The sequence below is a fragment of the Theropithecus gelada genome, chromosome 9 (genome assembly GCF_003255815.1).
Source record: "Theropithecus gelada isolate Dixy chromosome 9, Tgel_1.0, whole genome shotgun sequence".
Classification (NCBI taxonomy): Eukaryota; Metazoa; Chordata; class Mammalia; order Primates; family Cercopithecidae; genus Theropithecus; species Theropithecus gelada.
Genome location: NC_037677.1, coordinates 115,303,400 through 115,327,217, shown reverse-complemented (window position 1 = coordinate 115,327,217; position 23,818 = coordinate 115,303,400). Strand labels below are relative to the sequence as shown.

The 23,818-nt window shown below is 39.7% G+C and overlaps 1 protein-coding gene across 1 annotated transcript in view; it reads left to right on the top strand.

The window, feature by feature from the left end:
* The window catches only part of CACUL1 (CDK2 associated cullin domain 1), a 72,825-nt gene that overhangs the window by 13,148 nt on the left and 35,859 nt on the right, over positions 1-23,818 (top strand). Inside the window, exons 2-3 of the mRNA XM_025396738.1 lie at positions 9,043-9,169; positions 10,061-10,163. Coding sequence (XP_025252523.1) covers positions 9,043-9,169; positions 10,061-10,163 — 230 coding nt within the window. The remainder of the gene's footprint in view (positions 1-9,042; positions 9,170-10,060; positions 10,164-23,818) is intronic.

The following is a 23,818-nucleotide window of genomic DNA, read 5'->3' as shown; positions in this document are numbered from 1 at the left end:
GGGTGGATCACAAGGTCAGGAGATGGAGACCATCCTGGCTAACACGGTGAAACCCCGTCTCTACTTAAAATACAAAAATTATCCAGTTGTTTTGGCACGTGGCTGTACTCCCAGCTACTCTGGAGGCTGAGGCAGGAGAATGGCGTGAACCCGGGAGGCGGAGCTTGCAGTGAGCGGAGATCGCGCCACTGCTCTCCAGCCTGGGCGACAGAGCGAGACTTTGTCTCCAAAAAAAAAAAAAAGAGCGCTTGGATTGCTTGTTTTTTATGACACGGTTTTTAATTTTTATCTTACCTTTCTGAATGTAGTAATTATAGTTTTTAAACAAGTTCTATTCTCTGGATTATCTTTGTTTTTAGCTTTTCAAATTTTGTTTTGATCTCTTGTCGGAGACTTTCTACAAATCTTTCGTGATTCTTAGTTGTCTATCTATATTTAAAAGTGAAAAAAGATAATTGCTAGCTCTGTGTTTATAATGAGCCTTGTCAGGTTGAAGTGTTGGGCTTCATGTTTGTTAGGCTGATTGAATGCAGGGCTGCTATTTTGTTGAGGAACTGCCAAATATTAGTATGTGAATGTCTTTTCTCTGGGACTTAGTTTCTCTAGAGAAGGATCTTCCACTCTGAGAGAATGGCAGAGTGGATAGGTGGAGGGGGAAGTAAAGCATCTTTTTCCTGGCGCATAGCATTCTGGAATGAAAGGAGTGGGGCTAGATGTTTGAGCATTTCTTATGCTGACTTCTGCTTAATCTGCCAGCTCTGTGCTTCTCACTCCCTCACAGTCCTGACCCGCATGTTTCTAGGTCTCAGAGTCCTAACCCTTTGTGTCTCAGTTTCTCCACAGAATAATCTTCCTCTTTTCTTTTTACTGTTTAGTCTGCAAACTTGTGTACTGCATCTCCCACCCATTTCCAAAAATGCCTTTTCATAGTATTCTGTCCTCAAGTCCTGACCTTTTCAGGGGCCTACAGGGCAAGGTTTGTTTATCCACCATTGGTGTCCACCTCAGCACCTGCCTCAGGCTACTGCTTCAAGGTTCAGACTCTACTGGGCTTTTAATGCCAAAGAGAGATTGACTTACTTAAATCTTGGAAGACACCATTAAATTTTAAAACTGTGGTAAACCTGCAATTAGCATAGTTTACACCTATGTAATCTCAGTTGGGCAAATACTTTTCTGTTTTGAATTTTGAGTACTTTGAATTTTATGAGATTTTGGATTAGGTGGAGTTGGAGCCAAATTGGATGTCTTGATAGCTCTTGAACTTTTTGTATGTGTATGTATGTCGTAACATGTCCATTTTAGGAACTGTGTCACAGGCTCCTATGGATGTTGTAATGGTAGAACCAGTGTTGTACAGTAACTATTCTAAAGGAACATAGATCTCAATGTGCTGGTAGGCTACAACAGCTAGGCTTTTTTTTTTTTTTTTTTTTTTTTTAAGATAGTAATGATGAAGGAAGTTTCTAGTATTTTATTACATTTCTTCTAATTGAAAATTGTGTAGATTTCTAAGCAGTAAAACGGTAACCGTGTGTTTGCTTTACAAGTTTTACAGTGTTTTGGGGGACAAGGCACTTCATTTGAAGCAAGGCAAAGGAGGTTTTATACAGCTTGTATGTTACAAGGCTTATCTGGACCAAAATGTTGTCTTGTTACGGGGTGGGGGGCACAGAACCGTTAAAAGAGTATGTTAATGGGAACTTAGATGGAATGAAAATAAGACATCAGTGTCATCTGGTTGTTTACGTGAATGTAACCATACAATGAGGAATGACTAACTCTTGATCACAGTAGACATTTTAAATTGTCCATAGTGTTTAAACTGAATTATATAAACCATAAACCCTAAAGCTTAGAAACTTCCCAAACAAATACCTGAAGCACACAACTTTCAAAAGGCTTTAACTTACTTTAGAGACAATTGCTGCCCTCTTGTACTGGCAAATCAAAATATACCTGAGTAGACGGTACAAGTTTTTTTCCCCTCCTAATAAGGAAAAGGATAAAGTACAGTTATGCTTTGCTTAACAACAGGGATACATTCTGAGAATTGTTTTGTTAGGCGATTTTGCATACTGTGGGAACATCATGGGGTATACTTACACAAACCTAGGTAGTATAGCCCACTACACCTTTGGGCTATATAGGATATAGTCTATCGCTTTTAGGCTACAAACCTGTACGATATGTACAGCATGCTACTGTACTGAATACTGTATGCAACTGTAACATAATGGTATTTGTGTATTTAAACATAGAAAAGGTACAGTAAAAGCATGGTATAAAAGGTAAAAAAATGGTACACTTATATATGGCCCCTATCATGATTGGAGCTTGCAAGACTGGAAGTTGTGTGGGTGAGTGGGATGAGTGAATGTGAAGCCCTTTATGTATATTGCTCTAGACTTTTTAAAAACACTATACACTTAGGTTTTACTAAATTTATGTAAAAATTGCTCTGGCCAGATGCTATGGCTCACGTCTGTCATCCCAGCACTTTGGGAGGCTGAGGCAGGCAGATCACTTGAGCCCAGGAGTTTGAGACCACCCTGGGGAACATGGCAAAACCTCATCTCTACCAAAAAAAAAAAAAAAACCAGAAATTAGCTGGGTGTGGTGACACTTGCCTGTAGTCCCAGCTACTCTGGAGGTTGAGATGGGAGGATCACTTGAGCCCCAGAGGCAGAGGTTGCAGTGAGCTGAGATTGCGCCACCGTACTCCAGCCTGGGCGACAGAGTGAGAGACGCTGTCTCAAAATAAATAAATAAATAAATAATGATAATAATAAATCAACCTTAGCTTCCTGTAACTTTTTTACTTTATAAACCTTTTAAGTTTCAAACTTTTTGGCTCCTCTGTAATAACACTTAGCTTAAAATAAAAACACAGTACAACTATACAAAAATATTTTCTTATCCTGATAAAGTTTTTTCTGTTTAAAAATATTTCTGTATGATTTTTACTTCTTACACTTTTTATGACCATTCCTCTCCTTTATCTACAAGAGCTTCCCTTCCATTCCTCAGGTTATGTTCTTGGCCTTCAACTGCTCTGAGTCCGACACTTGGAAGAGTTCAGTCGTCCCCCTGTGCTGGAGGGAGCAGAACATTTTGCTGGAACATTCAGCCAGATTTATTGGATTGTTACTGACAGATAAGCATAATCTAGTGACAAAAAGTCATATTTTTCTTTTAGATAGCATACATTAACTAGCTGGAGTTAAATAGGTAACAAAGGGCTCGTTTCTCCTTGTCCGTTCTGATTATCTAGTTGCAGTTAATTAATCTAAAAAGTCATTTATAATTTAGCCTTTTAAATTTGGCTTAATTATTTATTTTATAATTGCAATTACTACATTCTTTTTTTTTTTTTTTGGAGACAGAGTCTCGCTCTGTCGGAGTGCAGTGGCGCGATCTCGGCTCACTGCAAGCTCTGCCTCCCGGGTTCATGCCATTCTCCTGCCTCAGCCTCCTGAGTAGCTGGGACTACAGGCGCCTGCCACCGCGCCCGGCTAATTTTTTGTATTTTTAGTAGAGACGGGGTTTCACCGTGGTCTCGATCTCCTGACCTTGTGATCTGCCCGCCTCAGCCTCCCAAAGTGCTGGGATTACAGGCGTGAGCCACCGCGCCCGGCGCAATTACTACATTCTTAAAGATTCTATTCTAAATGAAGGTGACTTTTGGTGGGGAGAAAGGATATGGAAGAGAAGAGTTTAGTGAATCTTTGGTAGGAAGACAGTTCCTAGCTACCTTTTTAACATTTTGTTTGATATATTCACACCTTTATTTGACTCTTCAATTCAAGTTGTTGAGAACAGACAAACCATATATTAGCAATTGAGGAAAGAGGAACACCTAAGTGAACCCTGGCTGTCCTGAGCTGCTGAAGCATTAGAATGTTTTTCAGACTTTAACAGGCGTTAAGAATTATCTGGAGGGCTTGTTAAACAGCTTCCTGGGTTCCACCCACCCCTAGAATTTCTGATTCAGCAGATCTGTGTTGGGGCCCGACCGTCCATTTGCAGCAAGTTTCCAGGTGATGCTGCTGCTGCTGCTCTGGATCTACACTTTGGAAGCACTGATAGAAAGTAATGATCAGTCTCTACAGTAGACCAAGTATGAATTCATAATGCTTACTATAATTTCTGAATTTATTCTTCCCTTATAAAACAAACAAACAAACCTTAAAAGGATTATATAGTAGGGCTAACCTGGTTTGCTTTAGCCTGTGTGAAATCACATGTGATTTAAGCTTTAATTCCAAAACAGCTAATAAGCAGTATATCTTGTACTGTTTTTCTGTTCAGCATTTATTTTGACTCACTAAGTTAATTCGCTTTACAGATGTTATTGAGTACCTACCAGGTGTCATATCCTGTTTAGAGTTGGGGTTCTAGCAGTGAATTCCTTCTCCATGGGGCTTACGTCTAGTTTGAGGGAGATTGACAATAAATAATATGTCAACTTATTTGGATTAAAAAAGTGTAAGAGTTGAACATATTTATTCCTGCCTGGTATGAATTATAGACCTCTAATGGTTTCCTGTTTATCAGCAACCCGATAATATTTCCTGAATGAAGGTTCCAGCTATTCCATATGTTTTAGACTTTGTTTCATTTTATCTTAGTAAAGGTCAGTTAAACTACTTTCTCAGTGGAATTTAGACTGTGTGAGCTTGTTATTTTATAAATATGTGTTTCGAGGTTTAAGCCTTGTGGCATGATGTTTTTACATTTTTTTTAATGTTTTAAAATTTCTTGAACTTCAGTGCCTCTAGAGGGCAACACACATTCTGCTGTTCAATAAAGCCCTCACCACTTTTGTTATTCTTGCACCAGGCCTGCTTTACTTGTTTATGTTATTAGCATGGCTCTTGTAGGTGTTTGTGCCTGTAGTGCCTTCTTTAAATAGCTTAAAAAGTAGTTCATTATTTTCAAGCTGAAAATCTAACCTAGATGAAATTTAGTAATTTAGTGGTAACTTAATTTTGTTTAGATTTCATACTTTCATTTTGGCTCTTACTTGCTGATAATGCTCATTACATACAGAAAAGGAATTTAGTTAATTATCTAAAAAGTAAAATTCAAGGAATTCTTTAGCTCATTGGATGTCTGTATATACTCTTTAGCCACGTATAATATACATTGAAAAGACTGGCACAATACACTGGCACAGCCACAATATACTGGTGGTGAGATTATGAGTGATTTTTTATTTCCTCCTTTTGCTTATGTATTTTCTAATAACAGGCTTAATACTGAACTATAGAAATCAATAAATAAAAAGTTGAAAAGTATTGTCTAAATAGGCAGCCCTGCAGATCTCCTAAGATCTCATCATGCTGCTCTGATCTTGGCATTCCCATTTTAAAGTAGTAAATCAGCTGTCTTCTACACATAGCATGAATTTTGGCTACTCTTTTGTGTTTTGTTTCATTTTTGAGACAGTCTTGCTTTGTTGCCCAGACTGAGTACAGGGGTGTGAGTGAACATGGCTTGCTGCAACCTTGGTCTTTGGGCTTAAAAGATCCTCCCACCTCAGCCTCCCAAGTAGCTGAGACCACAGGCGTGCGTCACCACGCTCAGCTAATTTTTTTTTAAATTAAATTTTTGTAGAGGTGAGGTCTCACCATGTTGCCCAGTGTAGTCTTGAACTTCTGGGCACAGTCATTGCTCTCGGCTCGGCCTCCCAAACTGCTGGGATTACAGGCATGAGCCAGCGCATCTGGCCTTCTCTTTCTTTTGGTCAGTGTAAACTTTTCTGTGGGCAAAGTTGAAAGTGATTACATATCTCTAATATAAGGATCTAGTTTTTAAGTTCAAGATTACACACACACTCTGAGACTGTATGTGTCAGATGTTAAACTGAACAAATAGCTAGGAGTTTTTGTTTTTTAAACCAAGGATTGGGTTGAGATAAGCAAGTAAATAAGTATCTTAAAGTTTCCTGGATTGTCATTTTAAGTGTTCACTGCAGATTGTTATGAAGAACCTTCCTGGGAAGAAATGTTAGCTAGCATGTAAGGTCACTGAATTGGCTTTCTATTAGTTATTCAGGTAACATAGATATGTATTGTATATAATAATATGTGTGGAAATAGAAACAGCTTTTTTTTTTAATGTGTGGAAATAGGGTTTTAGATTCTCTACTGTGACACATGCCTTTTTCAATTTGGTTTTAAAGTCTCTTTTCAAAGATATGTAAAAGCATCAGCAGTCACTGTTTCTGTAGTGAGTCCCCATTTTGTACTTAGAACTACAGGACTTTACATTTTGGTTTCTTTTTCCCCGCTTCTTCATATCTTTGACTTGGTGATTTGCAAAAGTGCGAAGCCTGTGCTTGAGAAGTAGGAGTGCTTCCAGATGGAGCCATAGCATGTGGTTTATTGAACTAAGCATTTTAGGAGCCCAGGAGATTGGTATATTAATTACTGGCATTACTACTCGTAGTTTTCTTTTTGAGCATGTTATCTAAGCTTCAACTCTCAACTCTTGGTGTAGAGAGGTATTTCATGTGGTTTAGGTGGTACACTGATAAGGGATTCTCTAACTCAGAATCACATAGAATGTAATTTCTTTTTCAGTTTTTTTTGAATCCTAAGGATTACAGAAATACAAAGGTCATATTCTAGAGCTAGTGTGTAACACTTTTCAGTATCAAGTGCAAGAGGGTGACCCTGGGAAGCAGCTCTAGGGGGATTGGGGAAGTGAGACAGGGAAGGTAAGGAAGCCAGTAAGGTAAAGTCACCACTGCAGGCAGCTGGAGTTTAGTACCAGTGAGGAGCTCTGGGAGTCAGTGTAGCACAGGGGCCTGAGAGTCATCTCACCCAAAAGGAGAGGGAGCTACTGGGGTAATGACACTGAATCTTCGGTAGTCATTGGTTGAAGTCTGCTCTGGGGTTGTTAATTCGCCCACAATTTCTTACCTGCTCCTTCTGCAAGCAGAGCAAGCTCTGGCAGCTGGACAGAACACTGAGAGAAGTAGCTTTAGGGTATGGATGGGGTAAATGGGTGGGTGGGGCACCAACAGTATCTGCTATGCCCCCTGGACAGCTAAGCTTTTTGTGCAGTCTTCCTCATTTTAGTAAACGACAATCCCATCCTTCGGTGCTCAAGCGAAAAGCTTTGGAGGAGCCACTGTTGACCTTACTTTCACGTCTCACATCTAATCTATCAGTGAATCTTGTTGACTCTATTTTTAAAATATCTTCAAAATCTGACCTCTCCTTATTGTCCTCGGTGCCACCCTCTGGCCCAATCCCATATCAGCTCACAGCCTCCAAACTGAGTTTACTCTCAGCACAGCTGCTGGAATGATCCATATAAAACCTAACCCAGATCATGTCACTCCTCTGCTCAAAACCCTCCAGAGAGGCCTCCATCTTAGAGTAAAAGTCAAAGTCTTTACAATGGCCCATAAGGACCTACATGGTCTGGCCTCTTCCTACTGTATGTTTGCGCACATGCATGTACAATTCTTTTTGTCTTTAGCTTTACATTAGTCAAAACACTCCTTTATTCACCATTCCCTTCAGTGTGGGTTATGTGATTCATTTGTAATTAGGTTCGTTTTGTTGTGTTTTGCATTCTGTCTTTACCACTACAGCTTTGTTGGTTTTTTTAAAATTTGCATAGTCATTTGATATACAGTTCTGTTGGTGTTGACAAATGCGTGAAGTGGTGTATCCCCCACCACAGTTCCATGCAAAACAGTTAATTGCCATAAAAATTCCTTCATGCTAGTGCTTTATAGATAATCCTTCTCCCCACCTTCCAGCCCCTGTCGACCACTGATCTGTTTTCCTCCCTGTGGTTTTGCCTTTAGTAGTAGCATGTAAGTGGGACTCTTAGACTATGTAGCCCTTTGGGTCTGGCTTCTTTGACTTAGCAAAATGCATTTAAGATTATGCCATGCTGTTTTGTGAACATTCCTCAGTAGTTCATTCCTCAGATGTCCTATGAAATAAAATTAAATAACAGAAGTGAATCGATTTAAAGAAAGTATTGAACAAAAGTGATATAGATGGTACATAGAAAAAAATCTGGAACCTGGATGACGAAGGTGTGGAAATCGATAATGTGATAAAAAGACGCTGGGAAGGCTTTGTTTTACCTGGTATCTCTGACAGTAATGAGTCTTGTGTTCTTGAGTCACTTAACCTCTCTGCTTCCTAGTCTGGTAAAATAATGAAATACCTGGTCTCGTTGTTGTTACTCCTGAGGTAACTGTGGTTCATGACACAGAATATAGGTAGGTTCTTCTGGTAGCTCTTTTTAAAATATTAACATTTCAGTGCCGTGAAGCAACTGTTACCTGGATTTCAAAGCTGTTAGGATCCGCTGTACAAATGCTTTGTGAAACCTGTAGTGTGGGAGTAAGAGCCTGTCTGTAGGAGTGAAGTAAGCCTCAGCACAGGGTGCCAGTTCACTGACTTCTTTTCTGTTGGGCTTATCCAGTTTAAGATAGTAGCAGCCTGAGTTGGAGCTGTAGTAATGATGAAGAGGTGCTGGTGGTATTGTAAATCTCAGCAAGTTTTCCAGCAACCTCTTTGTGACTGCAGCATTTGGACCTTAATCCTCATAGTCCTGTCCTTAGGTACATTTCCTCAAGGATGTCTACAAAGATTGATTGTTGGTGTTCACAGTTTCTCTGAATTTTCCTGTGGTTCATTGATAGGTCATTTTGTCACATAATTGACTGTGTATCTGAGGGTCAGAGCATGTTTGAGACTGCTCCGCTGATGACAGAGGCTTACAGGAAACCCAGAAGGAAACCAGTGATGCTTACTTGTTGGGTTGTTATTTTTAAAGATGGACAGGTTCATACTAACTCCTCTTAAACTCATGATTAATGGCTGCTTAACATCCTTGACCAGGTTGCTTTTTTTGTTTTTAATTGAAATAGGATAGTCAGGTGATAGAGTGTCAGTGTAAAATCAGAACAGTAAGTGAGAGGAATTTGAGAGTGCAAAATGGCTGTGATTTGTGTTTGCTGCACATATAGCATGTAGTAATATTTACTTTACTTTTTACTTTTAGTAATGAATGTTATAACTATTGAAGATTATAAGAGCACATACTGGCCAAAATTGGATGGTGCCATAGATCAACTTTTAACTCAGAGTCCTGGTGACTATATCCCCATATCCTATGAACAGATATACAGGTAAGTCAAGATTTAATTTGCTTGGGTTTGAAAGGGTGTACCGAGGTTCAGGGCACTTGAATTATTCTGCACACAAATATGTAACGTAGAAAACGAAAGAATGAGGCTCTGTGAGTGTTTTATGTATTCCACACTTACGGATTGGAGAGTTTGGTTTATACTTTTTGATTGAAAAGTGGTTTTCAAATTATGACAGAGTAAGCCTGCCACCTCCACCATACATAATGCAGATACTGTGGAAGTCAGCAATAAAAGCAAGAATGACTGAAGTATCTGGCATAAAAATTGTATTTTTAGTCTCAGAGGGAGACCTTAGTTTAATCTGTTGGTGTTTATTGACATGCAGTTCTAACTCTTCGGTTATTTTGTTTCCCAGCTTTTGGTAAATGGAAGCAGCAAATTAGGAAGTGGGGTGGGATATGAGATCAGCACAGTGAAAGGAGGAAGTGGCAAGTATGTTGTTCCACACAGCTGATGTACAAAGACGTTGTATTGCAAACACTTCCGTGAATTAGAAACCTCTCTTTACTGATTATCAATCACTCTCTCTTCCTTATTTTGACATTCATTTAAAGAGAGAGAGAACCTGGTTTATAAGTAGTTATCATATTCAGACCTTAGATTCTCACCTAATGTTAGATTATCTAGTACTGATTAAATGTGTAATACACTATTTAGAAGAGCATATTGACAGCAGATGGTACTATCTTTTCCATCCGAACACTGATGGGGGAGGATGAATTTTTTATTTAAAAGTTGTGCTTGGTTACTTTTTGAAGGTGTGAATTATTGGATCTGTGGCTATATATCAAAAGTGTGCTTTAAAAACTTGGTCTGAGTTAAGTGCTTTATGATTAACTTGGTTTGTGGGGGTTTTTGTTTGTTTTACAGTTGTGTGTATAAATGTGTATGCCAGCAGCACTCGGAACAGATGTATAGTGATCTGATTAAAAAGATAACTAATCACTTAGAGAGAGTCTCGAAGGAGCTGCAGGTAAAGAACTGATTGTATTGATTTTTGCTTCCTTGGGTTTTCCTGACTGGTTGCAGTTAGCTTGTCTAATACACATTTGGAAGCTTGTTAATTTGATTATGATATAAATTTATAAATGTTTTCTAGATGAATGTTGATCAAATCATGTAATTTTTGGAATAGATTATTTGAAAATTTGGTATAAATTGTGGAAATTTTTGGATTAAATATATTTCAGAACTTAACTGATTCCATTGATTACCATGTCAACATTTCTTTTATTTAAAACCTTATGTTTTTCAGTTAATGTCAATATTTGGTGACTTTTATGATACAAAACAAAATATGTGTATGTTTTAACTTTTTTTGGAACTCGTATTATCATCTTCGAAGAGTGGTTTGCCTGCTAATTTATAATGCCTTTCAATATGAACAACTGAAGTAAACACTTTATTGATAAACCTCCTGTAAATAGGCATAATCTCAGCTCTAAAGTCTGGGGCAGGTTGCAGAAAGTCTTCTGTTTAAGGGAGCACTTAGCTTGATCCTCCCCCTCCCCACTTCAGTAAACCTTCAGTGCTTGAAGATCAGGTAGTATTAAGTTGGTGCAAAAGTAATTGTGGTTTTTGCCATTGAAAATAATGACAGAAACCTCCGTTACTTTTGCACCAACCAAATAATCTTTATACCAGGGCTTGATCCCACTTTGCTTTTGGTATGGAAGTAGAACAATGTCTAGAAAAATCGCTCAGCAATCCCAGCACTTTGGGAGGCCGAGACGGGCGGATCACAAAATCAGGAGATGGAGACCATCCTGGCCAACATGGTGAAACCCCGTCTCTACTAAAATACAAAAAAATTAGCTGGGCGTGGTTGCACACTCCTGTAGTCCCAGCTACTCAGGAGGCTGAGGCAGGGGAATCGCTTGAAACCAGGAGGCAGAGGTCGCAGTTAGCCGAGATTGCGTCACTGCACTCCAGCCTGGCGACAGAGTGAGACTCCGTCTCAAAAAAAAAAAAAAAAAAAAAGAAAAGTCACTCAGCAATAGATTACCAGGGTCTACACCACAATTAGGAAGCACCCCAGCAGTTTTGAAATAACCACAGTTTATAGCATATGCTGGGTTGGGCTTTGGGCTTTGGATGTTGTTCTTCACAACTTGTGGTCTGAGATAGTTTAGTCTTTTTTGTCTTTTTTCCCCCAAACAGTTGTTGTACTAAGTAGCATTTTGTTTTCTTTTTCAAATGATAGAGCTGTGTTTTGTCATAGTCAAATGTATACTTTTCTCGTTGTTAGTATAAATTTCTTTCTTCATATTTTTGCCGCCAACTATAAAATCTTTATTCATTTAACACATATATTTAGTGCCTAGGCATTGTGTATAAATTGTTGATGAAACCCTAGGTCTATGCTTTATAGCTTTTGAGTGATTTGCTTTCTAATTCTTCACTCCACCATCTACCTGAATTCCCACCTGAATCCAATTTATGAACTTCTGGTCTCGCTGTGGACTCTGTCCACTTCTGTTCACTTGCCAGTACCCTAGTCAGGTTCATCATCATTTCTCAAGTGTTTTGCTGAAGTAAATGCTTATCTCACCTGCCATACTTTATTGATATACCTTAACTAGTTTTTGATTGATGAATATTTAGGTTACTTCCAGTCTTTGGCTATTACTAACAGTGCTGAAGTGAATAGTCAGTCTTGTAAGTAATGTCGTTTACTAAGTCCATATTGTGGTTCACAGAAGTTGTATCAAGTTGCATTCTCATCAGTTCTGTGTGTATCACAGTGTCTATTTTCCCTCACCCTACTAATACAGACTATTATGAAACTAAATAATTTTTAGTCTTATATTAATATAGGAATGATTCTTATTAATGATTAAAACGTAAGTCAGGGTGATATTTCTTTTGATGTTAGTGTTTTTTTAGTTTTTTTGAGATGGGGTCTCACTCTGTCTCCCGGGCTGGAGTGCAGTGGCACAGTCATGGCTTACTGCAGCTTTCACCTCCCTGGGCTTAAGTGATCAGCCTCCCCCGTAGCTGACACTACAGGTATGTGCCACCATGCCTGGCAAAATCTTTGTGTTTCTTGCCTTAGAGATGGGGTTTTGCCATGCTGCTCATGCTGGCCTCAAACTCCTGGACTCAAGCGATCTGCCAACCTCAGCCTCCCAAAGTGCTAGGATTACAGGTGTGAACCACTGTGCCCAGCCTGATGTTAATGTTTTTAAAAGGGGTAATATTTAGTTTGTTTTTAGAATCAATACATGTCCCACTTTGAGTTCAGCAATATGCTCTTATGAAAAGTCTAGCTTCAAAGTGATTCCTTTTATAAGATTATAAAGTCTGTAACCATTATTAAATAGCAGTGTGGAGTAGTTTAAAACATGGGGATCCGGGGCTCTGTTTTCAGCTCTGTCACTCAGCATTTGTGTGTTTGCCTCTTTATTAAACATGCTAATATATATCATCTTATGCATTTTCTTGACACTGAAATGAAGTAGATTTACTAAAATATCTTGTTCCTTCACGCTAAGGTGTAAGGTATTTTCTCGACATTAAAAGGAAGTAGATTTACTAAAATATCTAGTTCTTTACACTAAAGTGTAAGGTATTTTTTTCTTCTGCTTCCTGCCTGGCAAATGCTTCTTCATTCTTTTCTCAGGCTTAAACTCATTTGTGTCCATCTATGTAAAGCCTTCCTGGAACTCCTGCACTCCTCTTTAAACAGAACAGACTATTGGCATTTCTTCTGTGGATCCATAGCAGCTCAGCAATAAGAACTCTATTAGGGCAGTGATTGTGTTATTGTTTCTGTTTCCTATCTGGCTACTTCACAGGCCCTCCCTTGACGGGGATGGACTCTGTCTTGTTTGTCTTTTTATCCTTAGTGTCTACCACAATTACAACTCAGCAAATGTGTTTTGGCCGAATGCTGAGTAACTAAATATGAGCTGTGCTAATGGAAAGAGTAGCATAATTAGCTTCAGATGACCGCTACTCCTATGCTCTTTAGATTTGTGGGCATTTTATTTATTTGTTCAGTGTGATGTGTGTGGCCTGATGTAATCTTTATTTTATAGAGACCTTAAGGCAGTTTTCATGGGGGACAGATCAAGAGACTGTGCCAGGCTTTATGAGCCAGAAACATTTTATTTGGATGGAGCACTTTGTTTGCAGCTCTGGTTTTCATAATGAAATATTGTTGTTATGAGCCAAAACAAGTGTGTGGGAGGAGTTGCATTTGACAGATAATCAGAAATTTAGTGCTGGAGTTGATAAATCAATGATTTGGACCTAGAGGGTGTCAGCCTCAGTCAAGGGCATCTTAAAATAGCTGTGGGTTTGTATAGTTTATATGTCAGAGGGATTTATTTATTTTTATCCCAAAGCATATCCTGTTGGGGAGATTGAAGAGTATATAAAATAATGTTCCCATATTCTCCAGTTATTTTTAGTGATGACTTCAAAACTAGAGAACATGGTTTTTAGAGATTTTAGAATAATTTGTTGAATGTAAATTTTTTTACGTGACAGCGTAATCTAACTTGCTGCCTCTTTTTTTTTTTTTTGAACACATTTCTTTCATTTTGGAAATAATGACATTTCTACTGCAGGCACTGTAAAAAGTTTTTTGTTGTTGTTGCTGTTAAACTAATAAAACAAATAGCTAAGTCCCCTTAGTATTCTCCTTACTATTATATTTCACTATGTGTATATCTATACATTTTAACTTACTGCTGGATTATTTGAAATTGTGACAGTATATTTTGCCTTAATGTTTTTAAACCATGCTTTTCTCTTGTCCTGACTAACTCCCCTCTTCTTATTTATTTATTTATGAGACAGTGTGTCAGTCTCTTACCTAGACTGGAGTGCAGTGGTATAATCCTGACTCACTGCAGCCTTGACCTCCTGGGCTCAAATGATCCTCTGGCCTCAGCACTCCCAAGTAGCTGGGACTACAGGCGTGCACCTCCATGCCTGGCTAATTTTTGTGTTTCTTGTAGAGGTGGGGTTTTACCATGTTGCCTAGGCTGGTGTTCAACTTCTGGACTCAAATGATCATCCTGCCTTGGCCTCCCAAAGTGCTATGATTACAGGCATGGGCCACCACTCCCGGCTGTTCTTTCTTTAAATGTGATAATGAAATTTTATTTTTATTTTTATTTTTCTGTATCTCTAGAACGTCAAAATGTAAATTTCCAATTCTGGTATTTTCCTATATCAATGAATGGAAATAGATGACTATAGAGAGTAAATTGGTTTACCAATTCAGTAAATAATATTCTGAATAGTTTTGGAAAATTCTATGGAAACATTTAGAAATTACCATATTTTTGGTGAGAGACCTGGACCAGGACCCTCAGACTAGGACCTACACTTGCCTGTTGGATTTGAATTTCGTCTTACAGATACCTCATACTGAGATCCAAATCTAAATTCCTCTTCATTCAAATTAGTTTCTTTCTGAGGCTTGATATTTCATATTCCTCTTAGCTTTTTCTCTCGTATTTCTGGGTGCTTAAAGTGGATGGAATACTATAATATCTCTTGCTCTGTCCTCTTTCATTCCCATTGTTGTCTTACTCTTCCACGTCATCATTGGCTCATGCCTGCACTAGTGGAGTATTTTTTTAATTGATTATCTTCCTGAAGTCTCTTCTTTTGGCTGAACAATCTAAAAACTCTAATTTGATGGATATACTTTCTTGTTCAAAAATCTAAAATACTATTTACTGCTTTCCTTAATTAAGTAAACACAGCTGATTTTTTGGTCAGTGTAAAAAAACTGAGTGGTTTTATTGGTTGCAGGGGTTCCTAGTGGTAACGCTAATGTATCGTATTTAAGTATGACTCTATTAGGTCCAGTAGTGGACATAAAATTGGTAAGACTAGATAGTGTGGACCGTCCCCCCGCTGAGCGCAATTACAAAAATTAGACCACAGAACTAATAAAAAAAGTGAATTATAGCGCCAGGATCTAAGAGAAGAAGGAAACTCAGAGAGAGGAACCTAACATTTGAGCCATTTATCTACTGGGGTCACCTGTTTATTCTGGAAAAGGAGGCTAATGAGCTGAGAAATTTAATAGAGCTTTGACTCACTTGTGGGGGTTGGGTAATAAATTGGAATGTAAGGCCCATTAAACCTGAAGTACCACATCCCAGGAGTAGCAAGAATAAAAAAAAAAAAAGACTAGCTTTCTTAATCTCTAAAGCCTGATTCCTGATTGGATTAAGATGGTCTTGATTTGTCCAGGCATGGTGGCTCATGTCTGTAATCCTAGCACTTTGGGAGGCCAAGGAGAGCGGATCACAAGATCAGGAATTCAAGACCAACCTGGCCAAGATGGTGAAACCCTGTCTCTACTAAAAATACAAAAAAATTAGCTGGTCGTGGTGGTGGGCGCCTGTAATCCCAGCTACTCAGAAGGCTGAGACAGAGAATTGCTTGAACCCCGGAGGCGGAGGTTGCAGTGAGCCGAGATCGCGCCACTGCACTCCAGCCTGGGCGACAGAGCGAGACTCCATCTCCAATAAAAAAAAAGAAAAAAAAGATGGTCTTGATTTGGTAGAGCCTCGATTAAGCTTACTAGTAGCAAAAGTAAATTCTGGAGAGATACCATTATCCTAGGCATCAAATTGTTTCTGTAGTTTTTCATAAGCAGAATCTGGCACTAAATCCGAAATAACTAGTCACAGTAGGAGATGAGGCGATCATCAAACCCGGCGAAATTGTGAAGTACGTTTTTAGGCAAGAATTGGGAGAATTCATCACCAATAGTTTCTTAAAGAAATAAAAGTGTTTTTCAGGTAGAAAGAAAATGTTTCCAGATGAAAACTTGAAGATTCACGTAGGAATGAAGAAGGGAAAACATAAATATGCAAGTGTAGATCAGTAATAATGATAATATCTTCTAGGGTATAAGAATATATATATATAAAATCAAAACTCGCAACAATAATGTGTAAGGTTGAAGTGGGGAGTGAAGGTTTAAAATGTTCTGAAACCCTTGCATTGTCCGGGATATGGTAAAACACTACTTTCTTTTAGACTATGATAAGGCAAGGATGCAGTCTGTAGTAAAAGAACGTAGTTAACAAGACATAGAGGGGAAAAAAATGGAATAATTTTAAAATAAATCAAGAAAGGATTTTTAAAAAGTACAGAGAACAGATGAGATAAATAGAAAAAGAGGAGGATAATAAAACTTCAACATGTCTATTATTATATGAAATGTTAAAGACTAAGTGCTGCATTAAAAAAAAGAAGACAATTTCAGACTGCTACTGTTCCTTGTGGAGCAGGGATACCCCGTGGACAGTGTGTCTAGAGTAGCAGCTCAGAGGCAGTTCTGCACTCATACCCACTTTTAACTATTGCAAATTAAGGGCAGTATGCAGAGATTTCTAGAACGAGGGGGAGGGTGGTAACTTCTGGGTTGGGTTGTTGCCATAGAAAGGGGTGGTAACTTCTGGGTGTTGCCATGGCAGTGGTCAACTGACATGGCACACTGGTGGGCATGTCTTATGGGGAGGTGCTTCTGCCCTGACCTGTTTTTAGCTTGTCCTCCGTTTGGTCCTGATACCCAAGCCCCACCTCTGGAGTAGAGTTCTTCCTCCTATTATGAAGTTGAGAACTTTCACCTTTTCATTTAAAGGAAGCACTTACGGCTTCTCTTTGGCATATCTGAATTGCCAGCATCATTTCTCTTGCTCTTTGGAGTCATTATTAAGTAAAGTAAGGGTTGTTTGAGCATGTGCTGTGATAATCGTGACAGTTGAACTAGTAACTGAGATGGCTAAGGGACTGACGGATAGTGTCAACAGTGTGGATATGCTGGACAAAGTGCTGATAGATATCTCAGGTGGGATGGAGCTGGATGGTGTAAGATTTCATCACGTTACTCAGAAGACCATGCAGTTTAAAACTTAAGAATTGTGGCTAGGTGCAGTGGCTCACACGTGTAATCCCAACACTTTGGGAGGCCAAGGCGGGCAGATTACCTGAGGTCGGGAGATCGAGACCAGCCTGAGAAATGTGGAGAAACCCCATCTCTACTAAAAAAAAAATACAAAATTAGCCGGGTGTGGTGGCAGGCGCCTGTAGTCCCAGCTACTTAGGAGGCTGAGACAGGAGAATCGCTTGAACCTGGGAGGCGGAGGTTGCAGTGAGCCGAGATCGCACCATTGCACTCTAGCCTGGGTGACGAGCGAAACTCTGTCTCAAGAAAAAAAAAAAAGAATTGTTTGTTTCTAGAGTTTTCTGTTTAATATTTTCAGACTGTGGTTGACTGGGTAACTTAAATCTCAGAAAGGGAAACTGGATAAGGTGGGGGACTACGGTAATGGATAGATGGATATATAATCTTAAAACTGTCTTAAATGACACTTCCTCATTTCATTTTTTCTATGTGTATTTCTGAATCCAGAATCCATTGAAACAATTGTGAGGCATTTTCTCCTCAATTAGTGTCGATACATATGTTGTATATGCTAATGTGTTATCTAAAAGAGTAAAAGAGAGTATATTTTCACCAAATAAAAATATTCTGACATTTTGATATAGTAGTTTTGTACTCAGTGACCCATTAACAGTTCTTTTGTCAGTGCTTTGGAACTCACACTGTACGTTAGCCCCAGTAAACAGTGTTGACACAGAGATTTGGTTCCTAGGCCAGGATGGTAACATTCAAATGGGAGGATTAGCGCAGATACTACTAACCTACATTCAGGGTCCTGTTGGGGAGAGACCACAGAGACAAAGGTGCTGGGAAATGTAGTTTTTATCTCAAATAAGGTTGAATTTATAGTAGTTTAAATATTTAACTTTTAATTAAAAGTAAGTTAACTGATTACATTTTTTTTTTTTTTTTTTGAGACGGAGTCTCGCGCTGTGTCACCCAGGCTGGAGTGCAGTGGCACGATCTCGGCTCACTGCAAGCTCCGCCTCCCAGGTTCACGCCATTCTCCTGCCTCAGCCTCCGAGTAGCTGGGACTACAGGCGCCCGCCACCTCGCCCGGCTACTTTTTTGTATTTTTAGTAGAGACGGGGTTTCACCATGTTAGCCAGGATGGTCTCGATCTCCTGACCTCGTGATCCACCCGCCTCGGCCTCCCAAAGTGCTGGGATTACAGGCTTGAGCCACCGCGCCCGGCCAACTGATTACATTTAAACCATTTTAATAAAATTAGAGTAATATTGATGTCTAACTATATGTTGGTTTTAAGCAAAATAAGTTGACTGTCAAATAAATTAATAATGGAAATTCATAGAAACTAAACCGTAATCAGCCAACAGTACTTAACTTTGATTCACTATTTGTAGACTCCAATTTGCATATAAAATCTTTACTGCCAGATTGCCAATAAACTGAGTGGTTAAAATCCCTTGGTGGTTAAAATGAGAGCAAGGATTGCTTTGCTATTTATTTTTTGTCCAGTGGGTGGCAGCATAACTCAACTAGTTATCTTGTGTATGGTCTTTTGAAATTTTTTATGCGTTTTAAAGGTTTTAATTTCTAAATCTCTTGTACTACAAAGTGTATTCTAAGAAAACTTTCCTCCCCCACATACTCTATTTGTTCCTTGCTAAAGTAAGATTTTAGATAATAAGAAAATTGATATCTTCATAGGTTTCAAATAAAATAAATATCATTGCAACTGGTAAATAGCCCTTTACATGTGTGTTCTACTGAAAATGTTTCTAAGTTATGTGGAAATCTGTTTTTTTCATCTCTACTAGAACTTAAAGCAGTTGTTGTGGCAAACCCAAGAATTTGCCAGGGAGATGCCCTAACCCTCGATCATTTGATAGACTCTCATTCAGACTGTGATTCTAATAAGTTTACTGTCTTCCTTTGAAAGCAAGGATTTTGTTTGCATTTTCATGTGCTTTCATAGGACTTAACATAATACCAGGCCCAAAATAGAGATCCAGTAAAAAGTACTTGGTATAAGTTGGTTACAAAAACGTATGCTGGCTTTACCACTGACGTTACTAGAGGCATGTATTTGTTCCAGGTGGAACATCATCCGGAACTTGGAAAATGAGCAGGAGAGTAAAATCACATAAATAATAGCTATTTGCATTTGTTTATTATCATGGTGTACAGAGTACAATTATGGATTGTATTCTTTTTAAAATATACTGTCTTTGAGACTGAACTGTGTAACTTAAGTTAGAAAAGATAAGGAAAAAGGTTTCCTTTCCAAAATAATAGCAAATAGGTGTAAGTACTGTAAGTAAGTTAGTATTTGCTAAGTGTTACATAGAGATAAAGTCTGTGGGGAAGGGAGAAGTCAGCCTAGCTTTATCTGGCTTCTTTGAATATTTCTCCATTTAGTAATACTTGAACCTTTTATAGCTGCTCAGTATCACCTAGCTAGTTACTTTAAAAGCTAGGATTAGAATACAGATTGTTTCATGTAGATAAGCTAAATGAACCCAGGATCACAGAAGCTGGATTTAATTCAGTTTATTAAGTCCAAATAGTATTTGGAAAATGAAGGAAGTGTTATTTTAGAAATAAATCATGAAAAAAATTTCATATAATGATAGTAGCAGTTAACGTTGAGAAGTAAAAGATCTAAGTGAAAAGAGAACTATCTTCTTAGATTCAGTTGACTTTATTGTAGCTTTCAATTGAAAACCAGGCTTATAGTTTATATGAGAAGTGTCTGATACGTAATAGCTCTTAAATAGCTCCTGAAGATCATTACCTTCTATATCACTATTTTTTGGATATTATTCTAATATGGAAATATCTGCACAGCAAGAATGAGAATGGAGTGTCAGATGTATTTGTATATTTGGAAAGAAATTCCTTTTTTTTTTTTTTTTTTGAGACGGAGTTTCGCTCTTGTTGCCCAGGCTGGAGTGCAATGGCGCCGTCTCCGCTCACCGCAACCTCCGCCTCCCAGATTCAAGCGATTCTCCTGCCTCGGCCCCCCGAGTAGCTGGTATTACAGGCATGTGCCACCACTCCCGGCTAATTTTGTAGTTTTAGTAGAGACGGGGTTTCTCCATGTTGGTCAGGCTGGTCTTGAACTCACCTGACCTCAGGTGATCTGCCTGCCTTGGCTTCCCAAAGTGCTGGGATTACAGGTGTGGCCACCGTGCTCGGCCAAGAAATTCCGTTTTTATGAAGCGTCTTTGTCAGCTTCCGGTATGTAACAGCTGTTGCTTCTAGAGCCTTGACACAGCTGTCCGTGGTAGTATATGGTATTGCTCTGGAAAGTCATGGAATAAGCTAGACTAAAAGCATATTACCCATTAGTAGTTTTTGCTATAGTCATCTAAAGGCAGATTTTTAGAAAAATTCCCAATTTGATTGAGAAAATAGTATTAAGTATTTTAATACTATTTAGTATTAAATAGTATTAAGGATCCTTGAGATGGCATCCAGGTGCATTTGTATGGGATACAAAACTGCCAAAATTGTACTTATTTAGGAATAAATGTTAAAGGACTTTGAATAAACTATTTGAGAATTTTGAACATTTCCATTTGACTCTTTTAAAAATAGTTTCCATTTCCCTGCTGAAATTCTCCCATCTTTTTGTGCATGTTATCTGCCTTTTCTACTAGGTCATTGCATATATTAGTCATAGTTATTTTAAAGTGTCTGTATGATAGCTCCTTCATGTGGGCCCTCTCTGTGTCTGTGCGTGTTGAATGTTTAATTCTTGACAGTGGGCTGTGTTTTTGCTCTTTTGGTCTTAGTTTTTTATTGAATGTTGGACATTGTATATAAAAAGAACAGTTTAGCTTAGAACTATTAAAATAAAAAGAACCAGTTTAGCTTAAAAAGAACAGTTTCTGTTTGGAAATGGGTATGCCTCGGCTGGGCGCGGTGGCTCACGCCTGTAATCCCAGCACTTTGGGAGGCCGAGGCGGGCAGATCATGAGGTCAGGAGATTGAGACCATCCTGGCTAACACAGTGAAACCCCATCTCTACTAAAAAAAAAATAGAAAAACTTAGCCGGGTGTGGTGGCGGGCGCCTGTAGTCCCAGCTACTGGGGAGGGTGAGGCAGGAGAATGGCGTGAACCCGGGAGGCGGAGCTTGCAGTGAGCAGAGATCGCGCCACTGCACTTTAGGCTGGGTGACAGAGCGAGACTCCGTCTCAAAACAAACAAACAAACAAACAAAACAAAATGGGCATGGCTCTCTTCTGTCAGTATGAGGAGTTGAGTTAATCTTGTCAGTAGTTGATAGTTTGAGTTTTCTTGTTGCTTTAGGCTTCATGTTCCTCTAGTGGTGGACTGTGGCTACCCTGTTCTTTATGTGATTCAGGAGTGTTTTCAGTGCTTTGCTCCTGCCCTCAGCTCCTACCAGGCCCTGTCTCACTGGGAGGGGTAGGGGGATGTCTGTCTTTGCTCTATTGTCCCTCTCCCAGCTTCCCCTAGCTGCTGTTACTTGGTACGTGGCTTGGGGTGGGAGTGCAGGGCAGGTTTGCGTGTGTGGGTTTTTGTTTGGGAATTTGTTTTGTTTTGTTTTCTTGCTCTTACCTCAGTCATAGGTAGTCCCTGTGCCCCTAAGCCTCGGAGGTGGGGCTTTCTCAGTGTTCCCATATACCTTCTCCCCACCCCAGTTGCGGATAGCCCTTACATCTTGGCAGGTGAGGGGTTGTCAGCTTGTTCAGTTAAGGGTCAGATAGTAAATATCTTCACGGGCCGTGTGGTCTTTATCCAGCTCCTGCGTTCAGCTCTGCTGGTGCAAGTGAAAGCAGCCACACAGGTTACATAATGAAGGGGCATTGCTGTGTTCCAAAACAACTGTACTTAATAAAAGCGGGGGGTAGACAAGATTTGGCCCACAGGCTCTAGTTTGTTCATCTCTGGTCTAGTGTGCAGGTGAGTTCCCTCCCCCACTCTCCCCTCCCTTGTCCTGCCTGGCACACACCCTGTGGCAACCACATTTTACCTTGTGTCTTTGAGGAACCTTGGGAGTAAGCAAGTTTCCTGCACTTCCATCAGCAGTAGTGTATTTTTGCTTCATAATAGTGTGGAAACCTGGGCATGAGTGGATTTTCTACCATCCTGAAAATGGTTGCTGACCTTTATCAGCAGGGCTGGAGGATCACCTGCCTGTCTTCCAGTGGTAGATAGTTTTTGCCTAAGGTCAAAGAAGGGTCAGCAGGGTGCAGGGTTTCTTACCCCTTCCCTTCAGCAGATGGCTTTTCCTTTGAATCTGGGTAGGTTCTAGGGCTCAGGCAGTTTTTGTTCATATCTTCCATTGGCAGTTAATCACCATCTTTTTTGTCAGGGGGGACCCCATGATGTGTTCATCGGCTTCTTTAGGTATTCCTGCTTCATCCTCAAGTCTTACTAAGCCTGGCACATCTTGTCATGGAGGATGGCCTCTCTGATTTCTTTCCCTGCCCCCAGTCCTTCTCTTGATGACCCAGTGGAAACCCATGGAAAAGAGTTGGAGAGGAGGCGCTGACTGCCCTTGTGTTGAAGCTCCCAGGGATTCTGCACTGTTAGTTCACACTTGGCCTTTAATGATTCATTACAGTTTCTATTGTTTGCTTACATGCTTTTATGACTACCATCACCAACAGAGAAATAGTCCATCTGTCCTTTATGTTCTTTAGAGGAGCTTGTCGCTCTGAGATTCTTCTCACGTATTTGGACATTGCAAGTGTAAGTTAAAGACACCTTAGGTGTCTGATGAGCTCAAAAAATTATGATTATTTTGGTTAACCGGCTTTTTCTTATCATAAGAATGGGAGTGATGTTCTTTCACAGCTTTCTGCTTTCTAAGCTGAGGTGGAACTTGAGTTGTATTTTAATAACTTTATACTCCCTGAATTTGATACTAGTCAAGAAGCCGTTAACTTTTAAGAGAAAAATTTACCTATAGTCTAACAATAATGTTAAAATGTTAGTGTATCCTATTTTTACTGATTTCAGTGCAGTTTGCAGCTAAATTGTCCTGCAGTAAATGCCTGTGTTACATGGGTGATTACTGCTCAGTTTTCTCTTGAATCCTGCAGACTTCCTTCCTGTAGAGCTCCTCTCATTTCTTGGAAGAGGCTTAAGATGTAGAGGTTCCTAAATGCTTAACAGGTGGGCCAGCTGTGTAGACTTCCCTGAAGTTCTCACTAAAAATACACACCTCCGGAAAGTTTCCGCATCAAGACTTTGGAGTGTGGCAAAGGAATCTGCATCATTACCAGTCCCTTCAAGTGATTCGGAGAGAAGCATTCTTTGAGGTCCATTGGCCTATGGAAATGTACCATTGTTCCTGAACCTAGTCTCTCTCTTAAGCAGGGAGTGCAGTGTATCTTTTTTTTTTGAGACGGAGTCTTGCTCTGTCGCCCAGGCTGGAGTGCAGTGGCCGGATCTCAGCTCACTGCAAGCTCCGCCTCCTGGGCTTACGCCATTCTCCTGCCTCAGCCTCCCGAGTAGCTGGGACTACAGGCGCCCGCCACCTCACCCGGCTAGGTTTTTTTTTTTGTATTTTGTAGTAGAGACAGGGTTTCACCGTGTTAGCCAGGATGGTCTCGATCTTCTCACCTCGTGATCTGCCCGTCTCGGCCTCCCAAAGTGCTGGGATTACAGGCTTGAGCCACCGCGCCCGGCCTACAGTGTATCTTATGTTTAAGATTGAGGGCCGGGCGCGGTGGCTCATGCCTGTAATCCCAGCACTTTGGGAGGC